The sequence below is a fragment of the Neospora caninum genome, chromosome IX (genome assembly GCF_000208865.1).
Source record: "Neospora caninum Liverpool complete genome, chromosome IX".
In the NCBI taxonomy this organism is placed as follows: Eukaryota; Apicomplexa; class Conoidasida; order Eucoccidiorida; family Sarcocystidae; genus Neospora; species Neospora caninum.
In genome coordinates, this window is record NC_018390.1 from 3,617,205 (window position 1) to 3,641,313 (window position 24,109).

Genomic DNA, 24,109 nt, shown 5'->3' on the forward strand with positions numbered 1-24,109 from the left:
AGAGGTTCCCTGAGAGTCGATAGCGTCGACGCGGAGAAAGCCTTCTCAAGGGCTGCTCCGCAGAAAATACTCCTTAACACAAAAGTATTTTCGATCGAAGGTCAAGTTTGCACAAGTAATCCATGCAATGGTACCTACGGAACGCCTTTTTCCGTCCATCCCACTCGGGTCGAAGAGATGGGTGTACGTTGCGAAGCGAAAGGCAGAGTACTGCAAAAGTGGCGAACGTCGTTTCTCAATCCGGAATTCCTTCGTCGTTTCTTCGTGAATCGTAGATCCCCCAGTGACATTGTAGCTAAGGAGATAGGGTAGTAGAGGGTCCCTGCTCAGGATAGCTGGCGTTCTGTACCGAGTCATGCCAGTACCAAGACTCACGGTTTCGAACGCCACGCCGCTAATCCTCTCTGAGGGAATGGGCGCCAGTCTGAGCCTGACAGTAAGCAACTGTGAATAAGTCATTCTGCGGAGTGAAAACCGTCAAACCCATGTTACATGATCAGGTGATATTCAAAAAACAAAATCAGATAGAGGAGTGGCATAGCACGAGTTCTGCGACAGCTGCTCGCGCAAAAGCAGACACGTCTGGATACAGGCCTCTTCTTCTCTGTGAAAGCCATTCATTGCCGTCCACCCTCTCCTTGCATAGGCTTCCGCGTACGGGACTCCGAAGCCACAGCGGGGAACACTGCATCTCGTTCCCCGGGGGGGCGCGGTGACAGGTGAAAAACAGCATTTTCACGGAGCGTGTAGGGAAAAGTACTCCAGACGTGTACACAGCAAGCAACGTATCACGCAGGTTACACAAATTTTTCGTTTCTAGTTTGCAGTAGTTCTCGGGGGTTGACCAGTGCCTTGAAGTCGGTTGTTGATCCCCTCGTTCCTCTGTCTGGCTATACCAGAAAGTCCAGTGCATTTGCTGCGTTGGTCAACACCATTTCTATACACTTGCAAAAATTCAGTGATCATGTAACCCTGTCTAGCTTGTCGATTCACCCCTGTGAGTCTTATTTCCAGTCTGAATAAGATTCATTCCACTCCGTGCTTCGTAAATTTCACTCCACTTTTGTTTGAATTTCGTTGAAATTTCTGGTTTTACTTGAAATGCGACCGTAAACTGATGCCTTGTGAATGACTGGGGTATGGGGGTTTCACCTCTATCGACGGGGCAACGCGGGCAAAGCGTGGTTTCTGTTTACTGCACGTCGTAAAGGGGAAAAGTACAGGAAGTTTTTGAAGGACACCGACTTCGTTCAGTATGGAATATCCCTTCTAGTGTTCCCGATAGGAATGTCCACCCAATGGTCGAAGGCGTTTCGAGGATGCATGCAAGGACCCCGCAGAATGGCAGGGACGTGTTGCTTGCGAACGCGACATTTCTCGGCGTTTTCAATAAAACGTATTGCCCCTTCTCCTCATAGTTTTAATCCATTCCAGCCAGCTATCCCGAAATCATTCCCGAGAATAGGCAGGCATCTAGGAAAAATGTCTTTTTATCCGGGAGCGCAGGGAGCTACCACACTTGGCCGTGTCATATAATTCCCGAAGTCGGGTTCTCCGTTATCCAGAGTTGAGGATGCGGAAACACCCAGGTTGAGAATACGTGTACATCAGTCGGAGTCGTATCAGTTCTTTTGTGCGCACTATCACTAGAGATATCACAGAAAATGGAGGGAAGTCAGGTCCAAGTTGCAGCCGACCCCGCTTCCCAGGATGAGGGGGAGAACGTGAAATTCGTTATAGATCAAGCAAATCGAGTTCGCGCGCTTCCGGCGGAGCACTTCGAAGATGCACATCTTCTGAATCGGGAAATGTCAAGTTTCACAGCGAGTGAGCACTTCTCAAAGATGCCAGTTTTCTCGTGTCAGCTGTAGACAGGTAGGCTAGTCTAAAAACGGGAAGGGGAACATGACATCGCATTCTGAAGCGCACTCTTTCATGGGTTAATTAAGTATAGAAATCTAGGCTCTGTGTGTGTAATGAAAATGTAGTGGGGAGAGCGTAGTTGCGAATCGTTTGCAGGCGGCATGCGGTATAGATATGCTTCGTGGTTCTGTGTCTCCACCACTTCCATTTTAGGCTCTACCAAAAGTGTCGGTGTCTCGCCGTCTTTCTTGCTTCACTTTTGGATCAATGATTCCCTGCTGAACGGCTCACCAATTCCGTATCTTTGCCGCTCTGATACCATTGTGCACTGGTTGATATTCCGCAAGCACAGCAAACTCGGCTGCTCCGTACTTGCACTCTATCGGGGTACAAGTGGCTGCACGAATCCTTCTGTGAAGATGTCCTTGGCTTTAAGATTCAAATGGCCTGGAAGCATCGCTCTTCAACCTTCCCTCTCCCTACTACCTCGCCGTCAGACCATGACGCGAGACTTGGAGTGAACAGCAGAAGCAAACACTTACCTGGCTTCCACCTGTTTCACCACAAGAGTTTATGCTGCACAGACCAAAAGGCATATGTGGACAGAAATGGATTCAGCGTTCCGAACCACGCCAGAATAAGACCCTTAATTATCCGTCTGTAAGGCCGCCGGCCGCACTCTACAGAAACATCTACATACTTTATCATGTCCTTTCGCAGACGCTCGGAAGTTCGGAGAAACTGTCGATTCTCTCATCGATGTCTTAGCTGCAGAAGCAAAGAAGATTCAAGAAGAGCAGACTAAGGTGCATTTCTTTTGACACATCCATTAATAAGGGTTTACCGGGGTGTTAGATGTCGACCACGCTGTTCACTCAATTTTCATCGCTCGTTTTCTTTTGCAAATACACCGCTTCGTATGGTGAACAAATGAATGCATTTCGAAGCGTACAATGTGTTTGCATTCATGTAGACTGAAACAAAACCTCTCCCAAATGCTCGGTGACCCTACAACAGCGATTGCCGACAGGCTCGATTTCAGGGTGGTTTCAGGAGAGTGGCATTCGGTAGGACGCGGCTTACCTGACAGCCGCCAGACAGCACTGCTTTATCCTGAATTAAAGGGCCACCGGACGTGCTGTGGTGGGAGGAACTAGCGTGAGCCCATGCTCTGTATTCTGTTGCTCACCGCAGCTCCTCGGTATCACCGTCGCTCTCGCGGCTGAGAAGGGAACGAGGGCAGCTCAACTGAGACGAATAAGAGGAGAAACGAACGAAGTCCTGGCAGAACTCGCCCGGTAAGAGTCAACTGGGGTTACTTCCGAGACGATATAATGGGTAGAAGCATCAACCTCAACTGAGTTTTCTTTGTGTTTCTGGTTAACCAGTAGAGGGACATGAGTCTCTCTGAAGCAATATATATACATATATATATATATATATGAGTTCGCATGCTACTCCAGATGCATATGAATGCACCTGTAAAAATGTATACAGCAAAGTCGCTGTCTATCGGGATACGTGGTTGGATGTACGCATGAATGTGTAGCTGTACGAGGTTGCTGAACTGTAGGTAGGTCTGCTCCCACCTGTTCTGCCAAGGACACATGTGGAGCTGTTTTTTGACGTGCAGAAGTATCCTGTCGTACATTGTTTAGTTGGCCGCCACGCTCTAGCGTCCAGCGTACATTGTCTTTGTTTATTCGATTCGAATGAAACAATTCTGATTCGCTGGTGACTTACCGAGAGGCAGTATCCACTTGTAATGTGAAACTAACGCCACACGGTCTAGCAACGGCATATACACAATATTTGGCGCTAAGACTACCATGTGTCGATCGGTTCATATTTGCTCTCATTCAGATTGAGAGTCTACCGGGTGTCTCTCGAGAAAGTCGAAGCAGAACAGCAGGCTCTGTTCGAGCGCTTGACAAGTCCTGCGTGACCTCTCACAAAGGACAGCCCCTGGTCAACAAAGGGTTCCATTTTTCTTGTACAAACTACATCCAAAAGACCGTTTGTCTCCGGCGAGACTCCTCCGGCAATGAATGCCAATGAGCCCCTGCCTTCTTCATTTCTGGTCCCAGTGAACACGAATTCACCTCGATACACGTCGTGATGGACTTCAGCAACAAGGGCAGTCTTACTCTCTGCCTTCGACTCGCTGATGAATGCATTGCTCACTCCACTGTGAAGCGAATTGACCGTATATCCCTGTGTGTATTGGCCCTGGATTACTATTGACCTTCTAGAGTACTGACACTCCCACGAAGCTTGCTTGAGTCATGCACGGTTCAGACCGCGCGATCGAGCATGAGATCCCTGACGTTGTTGTTTCTTTGCTTTGGAGCTCTTCATTCCCGGCGAATCCGCTGTGCCGCAAAACGCTTTAGACCCTATGCGGTTGACTGGAATATCTATTTCGCTTGGGTTCGTTTGTGACTTTCTACAGTCTTTCACTTGTGGAGTCGAAAATCTGGTCTGTCTTGTTCAAGTGGCATGCTGTCACTGCAAACTGGTGTGAAACGGACGAGCTCCTGTCATGCGGCCTGACCAAATATCGCTCCATTCGGTGTCACTTCAAGAAGCCGAATCCCTCAGCAGAAAACGCAACTCTTCTGTGCCGTTGTTAGAGGGAGAAAATTCTGATGCTTCAGCGGGCTGGTTTTCCCCCAGTATTAAGGACGACCGCATGCCACGAGTTAAGATGCGACAGCTCGACTTGTGCTGGACGGACTCATGTAACTAATCGAAGGAAGTTGGTAGCATGGAGACACTCGGAGTGGAACGAAGCAGGCGTGGGCGTGCAAGGTACATTTCAGAGTTCGTGCACCGGCGTTTTCTCCAGACGACGGCAGCAAGCATATCGGGACACTTTTGCACACTATTGGTTTTCCCACCGTTATAGAGAGAAGTTGCCTGGACATGTCTGTGTAGTTCCTTCTATGGGACGAGAGGAAGGGCCCTGGCACCTGCTGGCGAACAAGGGTTCTTATTAACAACCGTCCTTGCTACTTGACGTCGAACCAGATCGGACACCGTTGCGCCGACGAGAGAACACATGTCTAAAGAGAACGTCTATCTACACCTCCGGAGATAAATGCATGGAGCAGAAAGGCTGTGTCAAGGAGTAAAGGAAAAGGACAGGGAGGCTGTAGCCGTGCGTGGCAAGCGTTTTCTGTAGCAATGAACTGTTTGCGTGGGCGGCTGCGGTAACGGGCGAGTTGAGAGCTCCGTTCTACGACCGCTGCAGTAGCCTCCTACAAAAGTTTCTGAGTCCCAGAAAAGAGTACGTAGGCGACGAAAGTCGCGTTCGTTTTAAAGTGCCCGCAAAGAAAGTTCCTGTTGAATCCCACTACAAGGCGGAGAAGCCTATTTTTATACTGCGCCTGTTTTCCCCCTGGAGGTTAAGGCTGCCCGTCGGCATCCCTGAGAGAGTTTCACGGGCGCAGATCGCGTCATGCTGGAAAAAGACGTGCACACAAACACGAAAAAGGCAAGTCGCACTTTCCCACTCGAAATTCTTTTTCCCGGCCGCTTTGACTGTGTCTGCAAGTCAAGCACTGCTTGTTTTGCCTTTCTTCTCGACCATCCGTTTCGCTTGGTTCTTCAAGAGTCCTCAAGGTCAGCGGTAGCAACGAGCATGCACGCTGTGCTCGCTCTGTAACTCGCCGTTTCCTCATTTGGTGAGCTGACGGTTCTGTCTTGCCTGTTTTTGACTTTCGTGTGGTATATTCCCTACACGCTTTTCGCCTTTGCTTTTCTTCAGACAGCCCGAAACGGTGATGCTGCTTTGTGGTGCGTGATTACACAGCGATCGATCCCAAGGCACCGGAGGAGACTAGGTTGAGCCGCAAGCTTCTCAATTTCGGTCTTTCTCTGCGTTCGCCTTTTCTCCGCTTTGCGAGTGTCTTTCCTGGATCCGCTTTCATGTGCGAAACTTTGTCGATGCGTGTTGCTGCCTGCGTGCGTTTCTAGTGCACGATTCGACGCGAAAAGGACCGAGACTCGACCCCCAAAACCTCGCTTCTCTATCCAGCATCTCTTTTTTCACCTCGCTGACCCCAGACGCATCCCTGTGCTTTGCTGCGACCAGGCTCCCTGGCATGCAGCTTTGTCCGTGCGTCCACGTAAGAGCCCTTCACAACAAATCTGTGTAGGCTTGTAAGTGTCAGACGTGCCGCAAAATCGCCCAGTCTGACAGTGCAGGCACACTTCGAGCGGTTCTCAGCGCACACATCGGGGGATTTCTCTAGTGCTTTTTCACTGCATCTGCGACTGGGTATCGTTCGTCTGTCCGTACCAATACCTGTCTGCATATAAACAGAAGCCTGTGCCTGGCTATGGATGCGAACCGGTCCCATTTCCGGCGAAAGAGGCATTCAAATGCATTTTCCACAGCGACTTCCTCCAAGACGATCACTGCGCCTTATCGCGACGACTAACCACTAGGTTTTATCTTTGGCTCGAAAAGGGGGTGAGCTGGCTCTCACGCGGAACCGCGCTTTTCGCGTTTTTTGTTCTTCAGAGATCTGGCCGCGAAACCGCACACCAGCCATTTTGTAGCCTCTGCGTGCATTTGCGCATTGGTTCGTCCCTTGAAACTCGACACGCCTCTCTGCCGTTTTCTTGCCTGTCTCTGCCTATCTTACGCTCACCGCACACACTGACAGCGACAGCGACGGGGCCTCGGCGTGCATCTCGAGACCTTTCGTTCCCGTCTCTCGGTTCCCTCGTCTGTCGTATTCAGGGAATTCCGGGAGGTAATCGTCCTTTGTCTGTCGCTGTCTTGCCGCGACGTTCTCTCTGTCGCTCCACCCTTTTCGCCAGCGAGGCACAGCCTGTTCTGGGCCTATCCCCGACACCGTGTCCGGGTTTTTGTTTCTCTGTGTATGCGGCTCGGGGATTAGGACCGCGAAATCTCGGCCTTTCCCTTCTTTCGAGAGCTTGCATCTGTCCCTGCCTCTTGCTCCTCTTCTCCACAACGCTCGTTTTCCGTCGATCTCTGCGAAGAGAACCTCGTACCGAGCTTGGGTGTATGTACAGGCCGCTTTCCCTCGCGTTGTCCGCTCGAAACAGGAACAGGCAAAGCCTCACTGTTCCATTCTTTTCGAGAGACGTGGGTGCTTCTCCCTCTTTTCTTCGTTTCACTTTTCGAGAAGAAGGGCGATACATGCTGAGAACGTTTCCGCTGTTGGCCTTTTGTTCTCGCGTCTCGAGCAACGAGCAAAAGCGGGAAGAGATGCTCTCTTCTCAATCTGTTTTTACGACGCGGTCCTCGACACCCACCTCCCTTTCTGAGGGAGGGGTCTCTTGGTTTGCTGCGCAAGGGGAATATCGTCTCGGTTGCGAACTCGCAGCGTGAATGAAAATGCCTTCTCCACATCCGTAGAGGAACACCAAGTAATCATACACGCCTGCAAACATCCGCCGCGCATGCGCACTTCCTCTGTACAAGACACATATGCTGAATACCGTCCTGTCTCCCAAGCGTCGTCAACGCTCCCGAAACTTCTAAGAAGAACGCCTCCTTCTTCCGTTTCTTCCGGTTCTTCTTCCGCGCGTAGCGTCTGTCTCTTTTGCTCTATTTGAAGTCTATCTGTTCTTTGTGCCCCGCCTTTTTCGCGCTAGAAAGAGAGAAAATGCAGAACCCATCGGGCGTGAGCGTCCAGTTCGAGTGCATTTGCCCGCATACGCAGCCTGGACAAACGGTATGGGTTGTGGGAAATGCGTCTGCTCTCGGGTCGTGGCGCCTCGATGACGCACTGCAGCTCGAAACCGGGCGTGAGTCCTTCCCCACGTGGAAATCCGCAGGGGAGGTTCGAATCCCCAGAGCCCAAGATGTCGAGTTCAAATTCGTCATCATGAGTCAACACAAAGACTACGTCGTATGGGAACAGATCGGTAAGTCCTGGTGACACACTCACTTACCTGCTCACCTCTGCTTTTGCAGCCTCCATCTCCTTGCTTTTGTGTAACTGTATAAGTGGTGATACACACATGCGAATATGTTTATGTATAGCTACTTATATAAATGCGTAACTACGGATGTATATATGCATACCTGTATATGTATATATATATATATAGATATCTATATGTATATATATATATATCTATATATGTAGAGATATCTATATCCATATACATATATATATGTATATATATGTATATATATTTGAAGATGTATGTATATCCAGATAGACAGATACATATTAGTGTATACGAATAAATGGGGCGATATACATATTGGGTGTGTAAAGATGCACATGTGGAGAATGACGGGGCAGGGGAATAGGTACTCCAATATGGAGATGCTTCAGGTTGCATGGATACATTAGGGAGGAAACCCGTCTTCAGAAGATCAGCCTGGGGGAAGATGGGGAACGCATGCTTTTATATCTTGGTACATCTGTAGGTATGTCACTATATTGATATGTATCGTTAGATTAATACACATGTATAGGTATACATTTGTTTGTCTCCAAGCAAAGGTGAAATAGAGAAACTTTGGGTAGCGGGGAGGGACGGAAGAACCTGTGACAGACGAATGTGAGCACTTCCATTCTGTCTTCGATTTTGATTTTCTCTTCTACAAGCGAGTAAGACCCATGTTTGCGAAATATGCGCCCCTGCGTGCACATGTCGCGCGCAACGAAACACTTCTAATCTGCCGAGCTAAAAGAAGGGGCCTAGTTACCTCCGCGTTATCCCCTTCGTCTCCAATACTGGGGAGCAGAGCCGCGCGGGACCACGCGCCTCATCTCTCGAGTTTTAGATGCATGTTACCTGAGTTCTGGGGCGCTCCGCACTATATTCGGAGAGATGTTGAGAGGAGAGACAGAGAACGTGAATGAAATGGAAGAAGACGAGACGGATCGAACTGGTCACGGAGAGGAAGAACGCGAGCAGTGAAGAAGATGAGCACGAGGCAGGGTGTGTGGAAAAGTTGGTTAGAGAGACATCGAGACAGAAAGAAAGGCAGATCACTGGGAGAAAAGAGGATGGTTCCCTGCTCCGGCAAAAAGCTCGGGTTTTCGGAGCCCATCTCCCTTGTCGTCTTTCATCGTGCATTTTCTGTAGGCGTGCAAATACCATCTCTGAAAACACATTCCTTTAACATATATTTTTGTATGCGTAGCTCTCAACACGCGAAGGTGCGAGGTGCGCACTACGGTTCGCTCTGGGGGCATTGCTATACAGGAAGAGGGAGTAAAGCAAACGCTGAGGGATCAGAGAGCTCTTGCGTGGAGCCTCATTTTCCTGCTTTTGAATCTCCTTGGCTGCTGCAACGCGTCAGACAACCGCAAGATCCACACAGACTCTCCTGTCATTTATCGAAGCCATTTCGGTGAGTTTTTGGATGCAGAACACGCCGATCTTTCCTTCCGTGCTTCTTCCCGTTCTCTCTCGTGTTCGCTGTTGTTTGCCGCCTTGACTTTCTCACTCCTTCGTTTCACTCTCCGGATTCACCCCTTTTCGCTTCGCCGCTGTCTCTTTTGTGGCTATTTATCCGTCGCGGTTTCTTTCACCTTAGTTTCGCGGCTCTTTTTCTCCCTTCCTGTCCCTTTGCACGCGCCGCGGGTGTCTCGCCTTGCCGGAGGAAGGGAGAGTGCGCATGTTCGTTTCCTCTCTTTTTGGCTGCTGTCTGTACAGGCGAGTGGCAAAGCGAGCAGTTGCCTTGGGTGTAAGTGCAGCGACCTCGGGGCAAAACCTGGGAAAGAAATTCTCCACTTTTCATGGAGTCGTATATAAGCGCGGCCCCCGCGATCCCCCCGCGTTGGAGGCACGCGCAAGACAAAGGGGCCGAGCGGTCGCCGACAGAGGGAAAATCCCGGAGGGCGCGGGGAAGATCTCGTGCGAAGGAACGGAAGAGATGACAAAGGAGAGGCTCTTCAGCGGGAAGGAAACAGAACGCCAAAACAGAAGCCCAGTGAGAAGCTGCGCAGTGCTTCACACAAAGGGGGAAGGCGCAAGGAATCGAAGCTGTGTCGAGGGGACGGGAAGCCAGAGGTGTGGAGAGGATTTGACACAGACACAGGGGAACGAGAAGGAAGAGAGCGATGAGGGGCCTCGCGGAGCAGAGAACGAAACACGTGCTTTTGGAGAACGGGGAGAGATCGGGCACCCTCGAGGTGCGCGGAGACCGATGTGTAGGAGCTGCGGTCGACAGAGAAGAACTTGCTTGCTCACAGAGGTTTCTGTTTTCGCAGACCGCCTTCAAAGATCTTAACCGTCGACCTGAAACTCTCACCTGGATCCGACGGTCAGCACCAGCCGCCTACATGGATGGTGAGTCGCTTACCACATCGCTGTGGCGTTCGCCTGTTTCGTCTTTCCTTCCAAGTTGCTCAGGCGCGTGTGTGTCAACTTTGGGCATTCCTCCCGAGTTCTTTCGTTCCTGCATCGGCTCCCGCCTTCGACGTTACTCCGTAACTTGGAACCCGGTCTAGATCATGTCTCTCTCTCGCATTAGCTTTGTGTTTCTTTTCGATCTTCCGCTTCTCCATTTCTCTTCTTTCCTAGCTCTCTCTTCTCTCCTCTCTCTCTCGTCTCTTTTCTCGCATTCGCTCTTTCTTCACTTGCTGCTGAACCTTTGTCGCGCGTTTTCCTGCTTTGCGCAGGGGCGGTCGCCGGACACTGCAGCGTCGCCTCTCCCTCGCTTGTCATCTCGCCTCGATGTGCTCTCGTCGCCCACGTCTCTCTCCACTTCGTCGCTCGGCGGTTCGCCGTTCTCTGTCGCCAGTCACCTGCTGGACCCAGCAGCCGACGAGGAAGGCGAGACGAAAGAGCGAAACCAGAAAGCTCCAGAAGGACCGCCTCCCGGGGCCTCGCCGCTGCGGCTCGTGGTTGACGGGGAGCGAGGCGCGAAAAGCTGGAGAGAGAAACTCGAGGTGGTCAAGGCCGTCCTCACCGCCGCCCTAAAAGACGGGAAATTCAGATACAATCCCCAGGACACAGGTACGCAAAGATCCGAGAATCGCGAGAGCACTGTGCGCATGCAGCGACGAGAAGAAAGGGGAGCGGAAGAACAGCAAAATGCATTAAAACACGGCTGAAAAAGGGAATCCCTTGTGGGCTGGTGTGGAGGTCCATTTGAAACAGCCTCCGCGGGGTAAAGGGTTTAAGACCCGTGAAGACGGGGACGACAAGGGAGGGCTACGCGGGGGGGTTTGCAGAGAGGCCATGCGACACGAAAAACGTGGCACAACTTCCGTGTTTTTCTCTTCAGTGAACCTCATCGACTCTCTGGCCTACTGCAGCATCTACCTTCGCTTCATCTCCCAAGGCGACATCGTGAGTAGTCACATGTTTTCGCTCAGTTCGTCAGACCCCGAGGGGTGCCTACTGTTTCCCCTTTTGTTTCTGCCTCCCGCTGGCGACAATTCAGGCTTCCGTCCTCCTCGGAAACTGCTGTCGGCGTAAACCGCCCTTCGCCTTTGCTCCTCCTGCGTTTGCAGACCGAATAGGAGTTTTAGGGCCGTTGCCGCGGTCAGAGAGTTTCGCCTTCGCCGGAGCTCCAGTCTCAGGTTTCGCGCGCGGCCGTTGAGAGGCCGCTGGTCTCGAGAGCTATCCGAGTGCGGGGTTCAGACCTTCTCGGCCTTTTTCCTTGGTTTCCTTTTCAGGTTTGCACGGAGGACGGCAGACATTTCCGCCCGAATCACCACGCCAATCTCTCGAGGGAGTTGTGCGTCCTTCTCGAACAAATCATGCAGGAGGCGGCCAGCAGAGACGACGTCATGGTACTCGAAAAAGACACCTTTCGACTGTTTCCTTCTCGCGACTGCTTCGCCACGCGCTTCGTCCCGAATATCCTTGGGCTGCGTCTTCATGGTTCTGGTTTGCTCCTGTCCTGTCGCTTCTTCACGTGTTCTTCGCGGCTTTCTCTTCTCTTGTGCCCGTTTCCGTCTTGATTCCGTTGTGGCGGGCTAGACTCTTGCGCTTTTTTCTCTCCCTTCTGCATCCCCTCGCTCTCTTCTCTCCCCTGTTGGCTTCGCAGGCTGACGCCCTTCGCATCCTCGCCCGTTCGATCGCCCCTTCGCTCCCGTCCTTCAGCGCTCCCTTTACGGCGGCTCAGCCCCTGACGAGAATTCGAGACATTGCACACCGAAACGATATTCCCTCCGACTTGAAAAACGTAAAGCCCTCTTCTCCCTCGTGTCGTCGTTCCTTTCGTGATTTCCCTTTTTCCTTCTCTCTCTCTCGCTTTCCCGCTCGTCTCTGTTTTTTTCGTTCTCTTCCGTTTCTCCCGCTTTCTTCCGTTTCTCCCGCTTTCTTCCGGTTCGGAGGCTTCCGCACAATGACTGGAATTCCTCGAGGAGATGCGCTCTTCTATATACACATTACGGCCATTTTCTTCCTCTCTCGCTGAAGGCCGCGGGCTCCTTTTGCGTGCTACTCCCCCCCTCTTTTTTCAAAAGCTTTCCCTCTATCCGTGACCGGGCGCCCTCTGGCAAACTTCCTCAGACGAGATCCCCCCGGCTGGGGCTGCATGCCTTCCCCTTTCTTCCGTGTTCGTCTCCTCACATGGCGGTTCCTTCTTCCTTTTCTCGCTTCCTTCTTTTTTCGTTCTCTTCCTTCTTTTTTCGTTCTCTTCCTTCTTTTTTCGTTCTCCTCCTTGTTTTTTCGTTCTCGTCGTTCTTTTCATTCTCTTCCTGTCTCTTTCCTTTGTCGACCTTCTCTCGCTTTTTTCTCGGGCGTTTTCGTCGTTGTCTTCCCTGCGGCTTCTAAATGCGGCGGCGGTCTCTGTTCCGTTTCAGGAAATCAAACACGCCCTTCAAAACAAACTGCATCGCTGCGCAGGCCCGGAGGACCTAGTGACAGCGGAGAAACTTCTTCAAAGATTCCACAGCACCCCGGGGCGATATCCTCACGAGTTCATCGTCGAGTTTGAGCGCTTCTACGATGTAAGGAAGAAACGGAATCCTTCCAAACAGCCGCACACAAAAACACCCGCAAACCGGGCACTTCTGCGTCGAAAGCCAAGTCACAGCACACCCTGAGAGATTCAGATAGGTATCAATGGCGATGACGATTCCAGATTTTGGCGTTCACGATCAACCCGGGTGCCGACATCTAACGACATCCATGAAACACCAAAGAGATATTCAGATGAAGATATGCATGTACCAACATATATATATATATATATATATGTAATTGTAGTGCTTGTTTATGCATGTAAATATGGGCGTCTGTGGATTCAACGCGTTTGGGCCGTGGTTGTGGCCTTTTCGCGCATTTTACGTTTCTCCTTCGATCGCCGCGTTCTCGGAGACCTTGGGTTTTTCGTGGTGCAGGAGTTGCGCCGCTTCTTCAACGCCACGGATTTGGAGACGCGACTCGAGGAACTTTGCCAGCAAGAAAATCCCCGCGCTGCCGAGCTGATCGCGTTCGTCCCCACACATCTGAACACTCGAATGGAATAAACATATGCATGCACGTTTTGATAGGCACGCGCACATACATTTCATTTATATACGTTGTTTACGTGCATACATTTATTTCCATATATATATATATATATATATTTGCTGGCGTGCTGTATCTGTGGATGTGTGGGCGTGTAGCTGGGTTCTCGGTGCATGTTGTTACATTCGACAGAACGTGTGGCAAGTTTTCGCCTTCGAGCGTGAAGGCGTGTAGGCGTTCCGTGTGTCTCGTTCCTCTCTTCAGTCGATTTCTGGAGTCGAAGGCTCGCAGCGATGATCCGAATGCGGGGCTGACGAAGTTGCTCGTGACGCTGTCGGTGTGCGTCGATCTCCGCGCGTCGTTCACTTGCCAGCTGAGAGACAGCGCGGCGACAACCCATCATCAGGATGTCTACCAAGTGCAAGAAATGTACGTTTACTCGTCTTTCTCTGGTGTTCTGTCTTTCGCATTTCACGTCGTTTGCTGCCTTTGATGGCGGTTGAGAGGGCGAGAGATGGAGTTATCGAATCAGGGACGATATCGGGGGAGAGAAGAGAGAACGTGTTGTCGCGTTTTTTTCTTTTCTCGAGTCTTTTTTCGGGTTTTGCAGCCTTTTCCCCCGCGCACTTGGCTTCCACCTTTTCCCTTTTCTTTTTCTCGCGCGTGTAGGCGACTGGCAGAAATCTTGCTGGACGACGTCGCCTTCGTCCTCCTCAGCCGCAGCGAGACGCTGTTCGAGCAGCAACCCGACAACCGATGGGCAGAAGCGCTCGAGGTGCGGAAGACCAGTTCCTCGCCAAAAACGGGCGAATGCATTTCGCGTCCACATCTTAGAAATACAGATAAAGATATACAGCGCTCTCTGGATATACTCATGTCTCGATGCATCTGTCAAACGATAGGTATCGCTCTGTAGCTACCGCTGTTGTCCGCTGAAGAAATACATATATATATGTATATATATATATATTCATATATATATGTATATATGTAGGTATATATCTTTGTAGAGGGACTTATCCGTAAGTATCTGTGTATGTTTCTCTCGAGATATACTTTCTTCATTTCCTGACACCTGTTTACCTCTTTTTTTGTGGTCTAGCGTTGCGCGTGCATACACGGCGATTCCTCTGCTCGCAGACTTTAGGGTTTGCGTTGCGTCTTCTTTTTTCAGGCCCTCTCTTTGGGACTTCAGAATGTGCGCATCAGCGGAATCAAACGCGATGAATGCCGAGCCTTGGCCAATGTGAGTTTCTTCTCGGCAAAACCTCAAACTCAGACTGGGCAAAAGTGTCTTCTCCACACATAGACATCCCGCTACCCCCACTATATATATATATATATGAATATACAGAGTTTACGAATGTACTTACATATATGTATATGCGAATCAATGCATATATATATATATATATATATATATTTGTAAATGCATATATATATATATATATATACACGTGCATGCATCTGCTTGATATCTGGACACGTCGTTCTTCCTATACGTATATGTGTACGTATATGTGTTGTCAATTTGTGTGTCGCGAAAAGGGGAACTATGGCTGCTGATTTTAGACTGGTGTTTCTGTTTTTTCAGGAGTTTTCCAGTTTGGCGCGGCAGGCGTTTCACTCGAGGGACGATTTTTTGATTTTGAAGGCTTCTCTGGACAGATGTCGCCGCCTCTGCGAAGATTTTTCCGACTTGCAAATTGCGCTCTTCTCCAACCGAGCTCTCGCCCTCGGGCACCTCCTCAAGTTGCCTTCTCTCTCCGTCAGAATTTACTCCGAGGCAACCATCCGCAGCAGCGTCGTCTTCCAGGTGAATCCCCACGCGGAACTTGAAACAAAACACAGGCGAAAACCTCGCTTTGCATGCATATATATATGTATATATTTTCATATATCATTACATATATCTTTACATATATATATATATATAATATATTTATTTACGTATGTACGTTTATGTGTTTGTAACAGAACGCGTTCGTATGGACCATTCGTATCGATTCGAATGTCGTCTGGTTCCTGCGTGTGCATTCTCGCGTAGATCCTTCTGTTGGGTTTTTGGAGTGGGTGACTTTTCTCTCCTGTTTCTGATCTCGCCTCTCGTATTTCGCGTATCCGCCTTTCTCGTCTTTCCAGCCTGCGTCCACCCAGAGCCGCAGTTTCGGGCTTTGTGTCCTCGCAGATTTCGAAGCTCTGTCGCGCGTTGCTCCGCTGCATTCAAGTCCGTCTGAATCTCCAGCCCTACGACGCGCTAGTTGCTGGCAAAGCTGTCGGCTCGGTTCTTCTTTTCGACACTCTCGAAGAAGCTGCGCTCCACTGCGTGAGGCGGAACCACTCCGCCGCGCTGTGCTCTGGCCGCGACAGACCTTCCGAGGACGCATGCGCGAGTGCGTGCACGCCTGCGTCCAAGGCGGGTGTCTCGACTGTCTCTGCAGAGAAGGCGGAGACGGGAACGCGCCTGGGAGACGAGAAAGGTGAAGCCTCGAAAGCGAACGATCGGTTCCTCGACGCGCCGCCTCTCATTCTCGCGGCGAGATGTGCAAGTGGCGACGAAGAAATCGCAGGGCTGGACGGGGCATGCGGCCGCGTTGTTGGCGTCGTCGTCGGCCATGATTTGCCCATCCTCAGCCATCTCGGTAAAGACGCGATGCATTTCGTGGCAATGCCGCGCATGCACATTCAGCATAAACATATACAGATACGCTTTTGCGTATATATGCATATATTCATATATATATGTATGTATATGCATGCATCTACATAGAGACATCGGGTTCTGCATATATGAAGACATCTGCAGAGAGCCATGGAGCTGGGCATACGTGTTCCTTTACTTTGTATCGATATTGACAGAAAGAGAAAGAGATCGACACACACATATATAGATATATATAGATATATATCGGTCATAGGGGCATTTGTGCACATACCCCCCCGATACAGAGAAATGTATATATATATATATATATATATATACATATATATACATATATATACATATATACGTATATATACATACATACGTATATATACATATATACGTATATATACATATATATATGTATGTGTATGTGTATGTGAGTGTCACGGTTTTGCAGGTGTGCGCGCTCGTCAGAAGGGTGTCCCGTTTGTTGCCTGTCAAGACCCATCGGCTTTTGACGCCTTTGCGGCAGCCCAAGGAAAACTTGTTTCTCTCTCAGCAGATTCTCGCGCGATTTCTTTCGAAGTTCTGGAGGGCGAGAAAGCGACGGAGGCTCTACAGAGGCAACGCCCACCAGAAGAAAACTCCGTCGAGAAATCGAGCGCAAAAGACGGAAATTCACCGTAAGCTCGGAAGAAAACCGAGTAAAGATGCGCGCCGCGCATGCAGAGAGCGGGCGCGCAACGCGTGAAGGACAGTAGAAAGGCCGTCGTGGATCTGCTTGCTGATGGCCATAGCTTTACAGCTCTACGTGGGAATGGCTATCTCGCTGTGTGTCTACATCGCAGTGGTACTCTATATACACAAACGCACATTTTTCCACATCTACCGCACCGCGGACCTCCATATATATACATGTATACGTATATATGTGTATACATGTATGTATGTGTAAATATGCATCGCCGTATCTGTTTGAATCCGTTAAGGCAGAAAACGGATGCAGACGCCCGAGAAAGAACGGGAACCCGAGAAAACGAGAAGCGATCTTTCACACTGAGGTATGCACGTGGACAGAAATTGGCGTATGTATCGAGAGACGTCGAGATTTAACTAGCTACATATATATATATATATATACGTATATATACAATGTATATACATATATATATATATATATAGAGAGAGAGAGAGAGGTTGACAGGGAGATCTGTTGATGCACACACTTGGGTGGCGAGCTCTTTGTGAGATGTGCACAGGAAGTGTGTCAGCCGAAACTCTGTGCAGTGTTCTTCACGTGTTGTACCGTTTTTCGTGATTTTTTTGCTTCGGCACCCTGGCTTTGTCGCGTTTTTCTCAGCGTGCGAGTTTCCTCGCGATCGCCGTCATACCCGTTCTCTTCGGCAGTTCCGCCTGCGCTCCTCACAGCCTCCGCACCACCTCCGCCGCTCGCCGTCAGAGATGTGACTCTCGAGACGTGCGGCGCGAAGGCGGCGACCTGTGCGCGTCTGAGACTTCTGGCGGAGGAGGCAGAAACGCGAAACGACGGCGACAACGGCCGCGGGTCTAACGCCCCGGCGGAAGTGTTCGAAGCCCCAAAGTAAGAAACAGTCCAAAGTTTTCTCAAAGGCACGTGTCACGGATCCCCCAAAACCTACAGAAAACATATATATATATATATATATATATATATAGGTTGGAATATGCGGAGGCTTTTATTTCCACTTCAGCTGTGTCGATGGCACCGTCTCGCGCTTTAAGCAGCAGCGTGAAAGCGCACACTTAGATACAAGAGGGTCGCCTTAATTCATTCCCCGTGTGTCTGCATATATACATATATGCATCTATGTATATGTATGTAGACATGTAGGTCTACATAGATACAGATAGATGTAGATCGATCGAGATAGAATTACAGATCATTGTAGGTATATAGGTGTATGTAGATATACACACCTGTAGTTGCCGATGTTCAGACATAACGTGAGTGATCACTAAAACCCGCGCATGTGCACATCGCTTCGGACGGCTGCGTGCATACAGCTGGTGATGGCGATGAGTGCCGCTCCCTCTCTGGGGGTCTCCCGTTCTGCGGCTTGACAGGTCTTCACAGTTTTTTGCGTGTTTCCTGAAATCGAGAAGAAGCGATGATCCGAGGATGATTCGAATGATTGCGAGGATGCACACGTTTCGTTCCTGCGGCAGTAACTCGCCATCTCGAAATCCAGCGGATGCAGAGGGAGTCCAGGTTTTTCTTCTGGACTTTTTTACCACCGCCCCTGCCGCCCTCGTTTTTTTCGTCGCCTTCTCTTTCCGTTTCCCGCACTGTCCCTGTCTCCCCAAACCCTTCTGCGCATGCTCTCCGTCGTCTCTCATCTCCCTCGCGTTTTTCTGCTCACTGCCACGATGTCTTCCCGTTCAGCGTTCTTGCCTTCCCCTACGGCACCGCCGAATGGCTGATTCAGGAACAAGGGAAGAAAGAAGAGTTTCAAGTTCTCATCGAGACGCTCGAAACACGTGCACCTGTGCGTTTGAGGCGAAGGAAGCGAACGGAGACTGTTTTGGCGCGGGCGCGTTACGACTAGCGAACGAAGAGACACATGCGCGCCCACTGTCTCTGGTCTCTCGAGATTCGTCACCCCGCAGCGCGGCTCCTCGCCACCTGATTCCGCTTTTTCACTAGGCGCGTTCTTCGCTCCACAGAGGACTGCTGTCCGTCGCGTCTTCATGCTGACTCACAGAGAGGACAGCGAGACAGAAACAGCCACCCGTACTCGCGATATCTCACTGCATGCACATAAATATGTTTGTATGCTTTTAGGCCGCATATATATATATATATATATATATCTAAATATGTATTCGTTTGTGGAATACGTGTGGAGAGAGAGGGAGCGAGGGATGTCTCTTTGTGCGTGGCCTTTGGCCTGCAGGGTTCACAGCTGGATGAGGCGGCAAGAAAACTTCAAGAACTCATCATGCATTTGGTCCTTCCCGAGGAAATCGTTCTGCCTGTTGTCCACGGGTTTGGAGCTCGCTCGCGCCTCGTGGTCCGCTCCTCTGCGAATGTCGAGGATTTGAAAGGTAAATCGTAGTGTGTCCAATTTCTCTTCCCGTGATTCTGTCGCGCTTGTCTCTCTTTTTTCTCGCTTCGCTCTTTATTCTGATCTCCTCGGCTGACGTTGGTGTCCCTTCTCTGCTTCTTCGGTTTCCTCTCGCTTCCCACGTTTCTCGTTGTTCTCGATACGCACCTTTTGTCTTTGTTCTTTTGGGTTTTCTGTCTTTGGTTTTCGGTATTTTGTCCCGGCTTTTCTTTTTGTCTTTGATTTTTCCTCGTTTCGTGCCCGTTTTCTCTAGGCATGTCGGCGGCGGGGCTATATGAGTCCGTGGCGAACGTCTCAGTGGCCGATGTAGCCGCCTTCCAGTCGGCTGTCGTGACGGTCTGGGCGTCTCTCTACTCTCGCCGCGCAATCCTCGCGAGACGAGCTGCCGGCGTTCCTCAGGTGCGTCGCATTCTCTCCTCGTTAGCGCGTTTCTCTTCTCGCGGAAACGCATCTCGTGCATTCTGCATGGCTCCAAACTTCGCCTGCAGACAGGTGTCGTTTTCGCCTTGTCCCTCGTGCCCCGCGCTGGGCTGTCGGGCCTCATCCCACGTTCTCTCTTTCTCTTCTCCAGCCGAGTCCACCAGTGTCGACGACGTGGCCTTTGTTTCTGAGCGCAACAGCCAACGAGGCAGAAGCCAGCTTTTTTCAGTCGGAGGCGCCGCCGAAAATCGCCTCCATGTCGAAAGCTGAAAGCAAACGGTTTCGCAGTTTGTCGCTCTTCGGCCAGGCCTCCCTACGTTTTTCGAGCATGCAGAGCGCTTAGGATCTTACGGGAGATCCAAACGCGCACTGCGGCCACGTGATCGCTCACGCCGAAATCTTGTCGATAAACTGCAAAGAGTGGGGATGGCATCCAGGGGGAGAGAGGGGTGTTTTTGGAGGTCCAGAAGCTGAAAGTGGAGTGTGTCCTTGTTGTTGTTTCGACAGCACCACGCGTGCATGGCCGTTTTGATCCAGGAGTTAGTCAGCCCAGAACTGAGTTTCATTCTTCACACGGTCAATCCGCTGGAGAAGGACATGCATCACCTCTACGCCGAAATTGCGCCTGGCCTCGGAGAGACGGTCGCCGGAGCCGGCACGCGAGGGTCTCCCTATCGCATGCTCGTGGACAAAACGACAGGTGGGAACGCACGCCAAGCCGGAGGAAAAAAACACGAGGGAGTATCACAAAACGGCAACTGTTTCCTCGCGCGAATGAACGCCGCGGGAAGCTGACGACCTCTCCTGCCAGCACCGTTGAACTCTCACCTGCACTTTGATATCTGGAGACACATGCGTCGTTGTACACTTTCTTTTGCAGGCACATGCATGCATACGATACTCATATATATATATATATATATATATATGCGTGAGGTTTTATATGCATGCGTCACAAAATGGTCATACGTGCGTATGCGTGCTTTCTAGGTCAGAAGACGATATTACATGCATACTCTGCATCTCCAGGGACATCTGTATACCTATATCTGTATATGAATAAGTAGATGCAAATGCTTGTGGTTGTAAATGGGGAGTATGTGTCTCTGGTCACGTGCATCCTCACGGGTATATATATCTCTGAGCACGCCTTCACACATATATGCACATCTATGCCCATGGTACGGCGTGTGACGTGTGTGATTTAGAGGAGAAAGAGTGTCGGGTCTTTTGATCGTTTTTTGTCGTTGTCCCCCTTTTTTTTCCAGGCGAAGTGACGATGCTCTCCTTCTGTAACTATAGCACGTCCCTCGTCCCTGCGATGCCAAAGAACCGAAGCTTCACCACCCGTAAGGCCGGTTCGTTGTCCAAGATAGGCAGGGACATTCCCGTTGCCTCGTAACTCACCCGTGCCTCTATTTGAGTATCTGGCTTGGCGTCTTCTTGGCAGGAATGTCGTGGGGTTTTCTTTCCTGTGCATATCAATATTTTTCTCTCTACCCGCCTCGCGTTTTCTTCTCTCTATACGGAGACAAAACTCTGTGCGCAGATTTCTTTGTAGAAGACCTGTGTTTTGCACCCGTGTGTCTCCTTTTTCTGCCTACACGTGCGCGGTTCTTTCTGGCGAGACGCGTAACACTGCCGTGCTCTCGGACAGCTGTAGAAACCACTGTACCAATGGTGTGGGCGTGTGAACATCACTGTGTGCCGCCCTGGCAAAGTTCGCGCGGGCAAAAGGCAAACGCGATCTGAACAGGAACAGACACGCCTCTTCGTGCTCTCTCCTGCGTCCAGTGGCAACCGACCCAGGATGTGCCTGGGGCCTCTTCGACAAATCCGGGAAACTCCCGACGGCTGCCTGTCCAGCAGCAACCGCCCTTTTTCAGTTGCGCCGTTTTGGAGCAGACATCTTTCGTTCGTTTCCGCCGTGCCTTACAACCTCTTCACCGTGTGGTTTGTGTTGCGACTGCGCGTTTGCCTTTTCGTCTCTCTGTGCTCGCGTCTCCGTTCCCGCGGTTTGTGTTCCTTCCTTGCATGCGCGCGTGTCTGAGGGTCGTGTTTCCCCGCCTCTTCTTTCCTGGGACTTTCAGTGCGCGACGGGAAAGGCATGCACCAGGCGACTCCTCTCCTCACCCCCTCAAGCCTCGTCAAATCGCGCGTCATGGATTACACCCTGGAACCGATGACACAAGACCTCGGATACAGAGTCCACATTGCACACAGACTCGCTGGCATCGCTGTAACGCTTGAGGCCGAGCTCGACGGTCCACAGGTATGCAACGAGCAATCAAATCTCTTACAAGTATACTCAAACGTCTCTCTATAGGGAGAGATAGATGTCGGCGTTTGTAGGTGGATATATTACATATATACACAGATCGATAGATGGAGAGATACATAGCTATAGATACATAGAGCTCTAGGTAGATAGGGACCATGGAGGTCTCGTGTTGTATTCATCCTGGAAGAGGCGGTGCCGAGCTTCAAATCGGATTCCTAACAATGTAGGCAAAACCAAAGCCCACACGTCGACTTACATGCACGTGTTTCATATATATTTATATATATGTATATATATATATATATATGTGAATACGTTAATGTGCATATGTCTCTGAATCTGTTCGTGTCGATTCGTGTGCGTATTTGTTGTTTCGCTGCTGCCACGAGTGCATCCCTTTCAACATTTAAAAACGCGGTCCGTTCGTTGAGTGCACCAGGAGTGCTGTGGAGAATACGTTTTTCCGTTTTTCTTTGCTGTATTCCTTTTTGTGGGAAACGGCGAAAGTGCAGCCCCAGCCGTAACGGGTCGAGTCTTTGTGTTTTCCGCTGAAACGCATGCTGGTTACGAAGGACGTGTTGTGTTTGCATGCGCATGCAGGACGTGGAAGGCGTGATTTCAGGTGACGCAATCTGGGTTGTGCAGTCTCGGCCGCAACCTTCCTCTGACTAAAGGGTGAGGCTCGTGCAGTGAAGGAGAAACGACGGCCACATTCACACGACAGCGGGAAGTGCGTCCAGTTTCCCGCGCAGGAACATCGCTGACCCATTCCGCCAAATCGAAGGCAGAGGGTGGAGCTGCGCGTCGCGATCTAGACAGCTGTTTACTTGTATGGCCCATTCACGTGTGCGGCACTGCGAAGCTAGAGAACCCGCGCATGCTTATTACACGTAAACTTAAAATTTTCCACAGATTTGTGCATATCTAGAGGTGTGTATATACATCAAGAGATACATATTAATGTATATCCACACTGGTAGCCACGAAATGGGACGCGTTGTGTTAGTCATAACGCGAACGGACGTTTCTTTCCGGTCTCCGTTTCAAGGGTTACAGTTTCCGGTTGTTCTCGGCGGCATCCGCCTGCTGCCAGAAGAAGCCCGACTGTTTTTTTGTTCCTATCGTGACTTTCCTCTTCGACGCCAATCCCGAGCCCAGCCCCTCCCGCATGCACAAACATGGCACGCCGGTATCCGCACAGGCGTATCTCTCTTCGTAGACATCTAAATGCATAATACATATATATACACGTATTTATATGTATGTATATATATATATATATTGATACTCACGTACCACATCATCTCAAAGATGATTTATCAGACTATACATGTAGATAGGTGTCCACCTAGATACTTCCCTGTTGCCTTTGACACTTACGAACGGGGACTCTTCCAGTAGAGGAGAGAGCGAGGTCGCGTCGGAGTCGAGAAAAACGCCGGGTGTGTGCCTCTCTGTCCAGTCCTCTACTCGCGTCTCCGCTCCACGGGTTTCGTTTTCCGCAGTGAACCGTAACTCCCGAGCACCGGCAGTCCACGTTTTCTGTGGCGTTTCGGCGGCGGCAACTCAGAGCTGAGGCCTGTGCCTCTGTTGGCGGTTGCACGTCGGAAGAGAGCGCTGTCTATAGCAGATATGAGTTCCGCAGCTGCTTCCTCACCGCCTCTCTTTGTCTAGCCGCCCAAACACTGCGTGCATCTTGCCCCGCCAGTCAACTTGTTCGCGCCCCTCGGGAAAAGCACTCGCTCCTCGAATACCCCGTCCTGTTCGGACGGGGTTTTCAAACTCCCGCACCACCACCGATCATTTGCAACAAAAGCGGACGCGCGCACTGATGCTCTGTTTAGACAACTGAGCCTCTGCCGAGTACGAGAGGGCCGTAACGCGAGCTCATGTTGGGTTGCTGATCTGCCCGCCCCCTTGGTGGAAAGCCTGTCCTGGCACTGGCTCTCAAGGGACCACCGCTGCTCGCAAAGAGATCTTAAGCACGAAAACGCAGCTGAGGATTCTGAGAAGCTGCATGTTCATTCTCTCGGGCGCCATGTATACACATCTACGACTACAGGCTCGCCCCAAATCTGAGAGACCATCTAGCAGAGCCGCTTCGGACCGTCGACCATAATGCTTTCGCGGGTGTATTTGCTTCAATATGTGTACCCACAGACAAATCTCATCCCACTGTGACATCCGCGTGAGCGTCTTTCGTTTCCCCCACAACTTGTACGATTTCGGTGATAGGAACCAGGCACTCATTTCTGGTTCCTATCACCGACGGCAACACGCACGGCCCTGGCAGCCAGAACGGAAGTCGTCGCTCGTGCTCAGATGAAGTTTATCGTGGGCGGATTCGATGCCAAAAGAATAAATTTGCTGCCACTGTAACTT

General features: G+C 50.6%; 1 protein-coding gene across 1 annotated transcript; it reads left to right on the plus strand.

The window, feature by feature from the left end:
• Nucleotides 1-7,505: 7,505 nt before the first annotated feature.
• On the plus strand, nucleotides 7,506-22,399 carry NCLIV_042830 (phosphoenolpyruvate synthase, related; the record flags this gene model as incomplete). Its single annotated transcript, XM_003881200.1, has 22 exons — nucleotides 7,506-7,767; nucleotides 9,520-9,550; nucleotides 10,077-10,155; nucleotides 10,488-10,824; nucleotides 11,096-11,160; nucleotides 11,490-11,606; nucleotides 12,624-12,770; nucleotides 13,164-13,255; nucleotides 13,540-13,704; nucleotides 13,945-14,050; nucleotides 14,450-14,521; nucleotides 14,870-15,091; nucleotides 15,464-15,917; nucleotides 16,380-16,605; nucleotides 17,283-17,522; nucleotides 18,345-18,447; nucleotides 18,856-19,006; nucleotides 19,280-19,425; nucleotides 19,954-20,146; nucleotides 20,715-20,795; nucleotides 21,537-21,718; nucleotides 22,328-22,399. The coding sequence occupies 22 exons, from the start codon at nucleotides 7,506-7,508 to the stop codon at nucleotides 22,397-22,399; spliced, it is 3,543 nt and encodes a 1,180-aa protein (XP_003881249.1).
• Nucleotides 22,400-24,109: the final 1,710 nt, after the last annotated feature.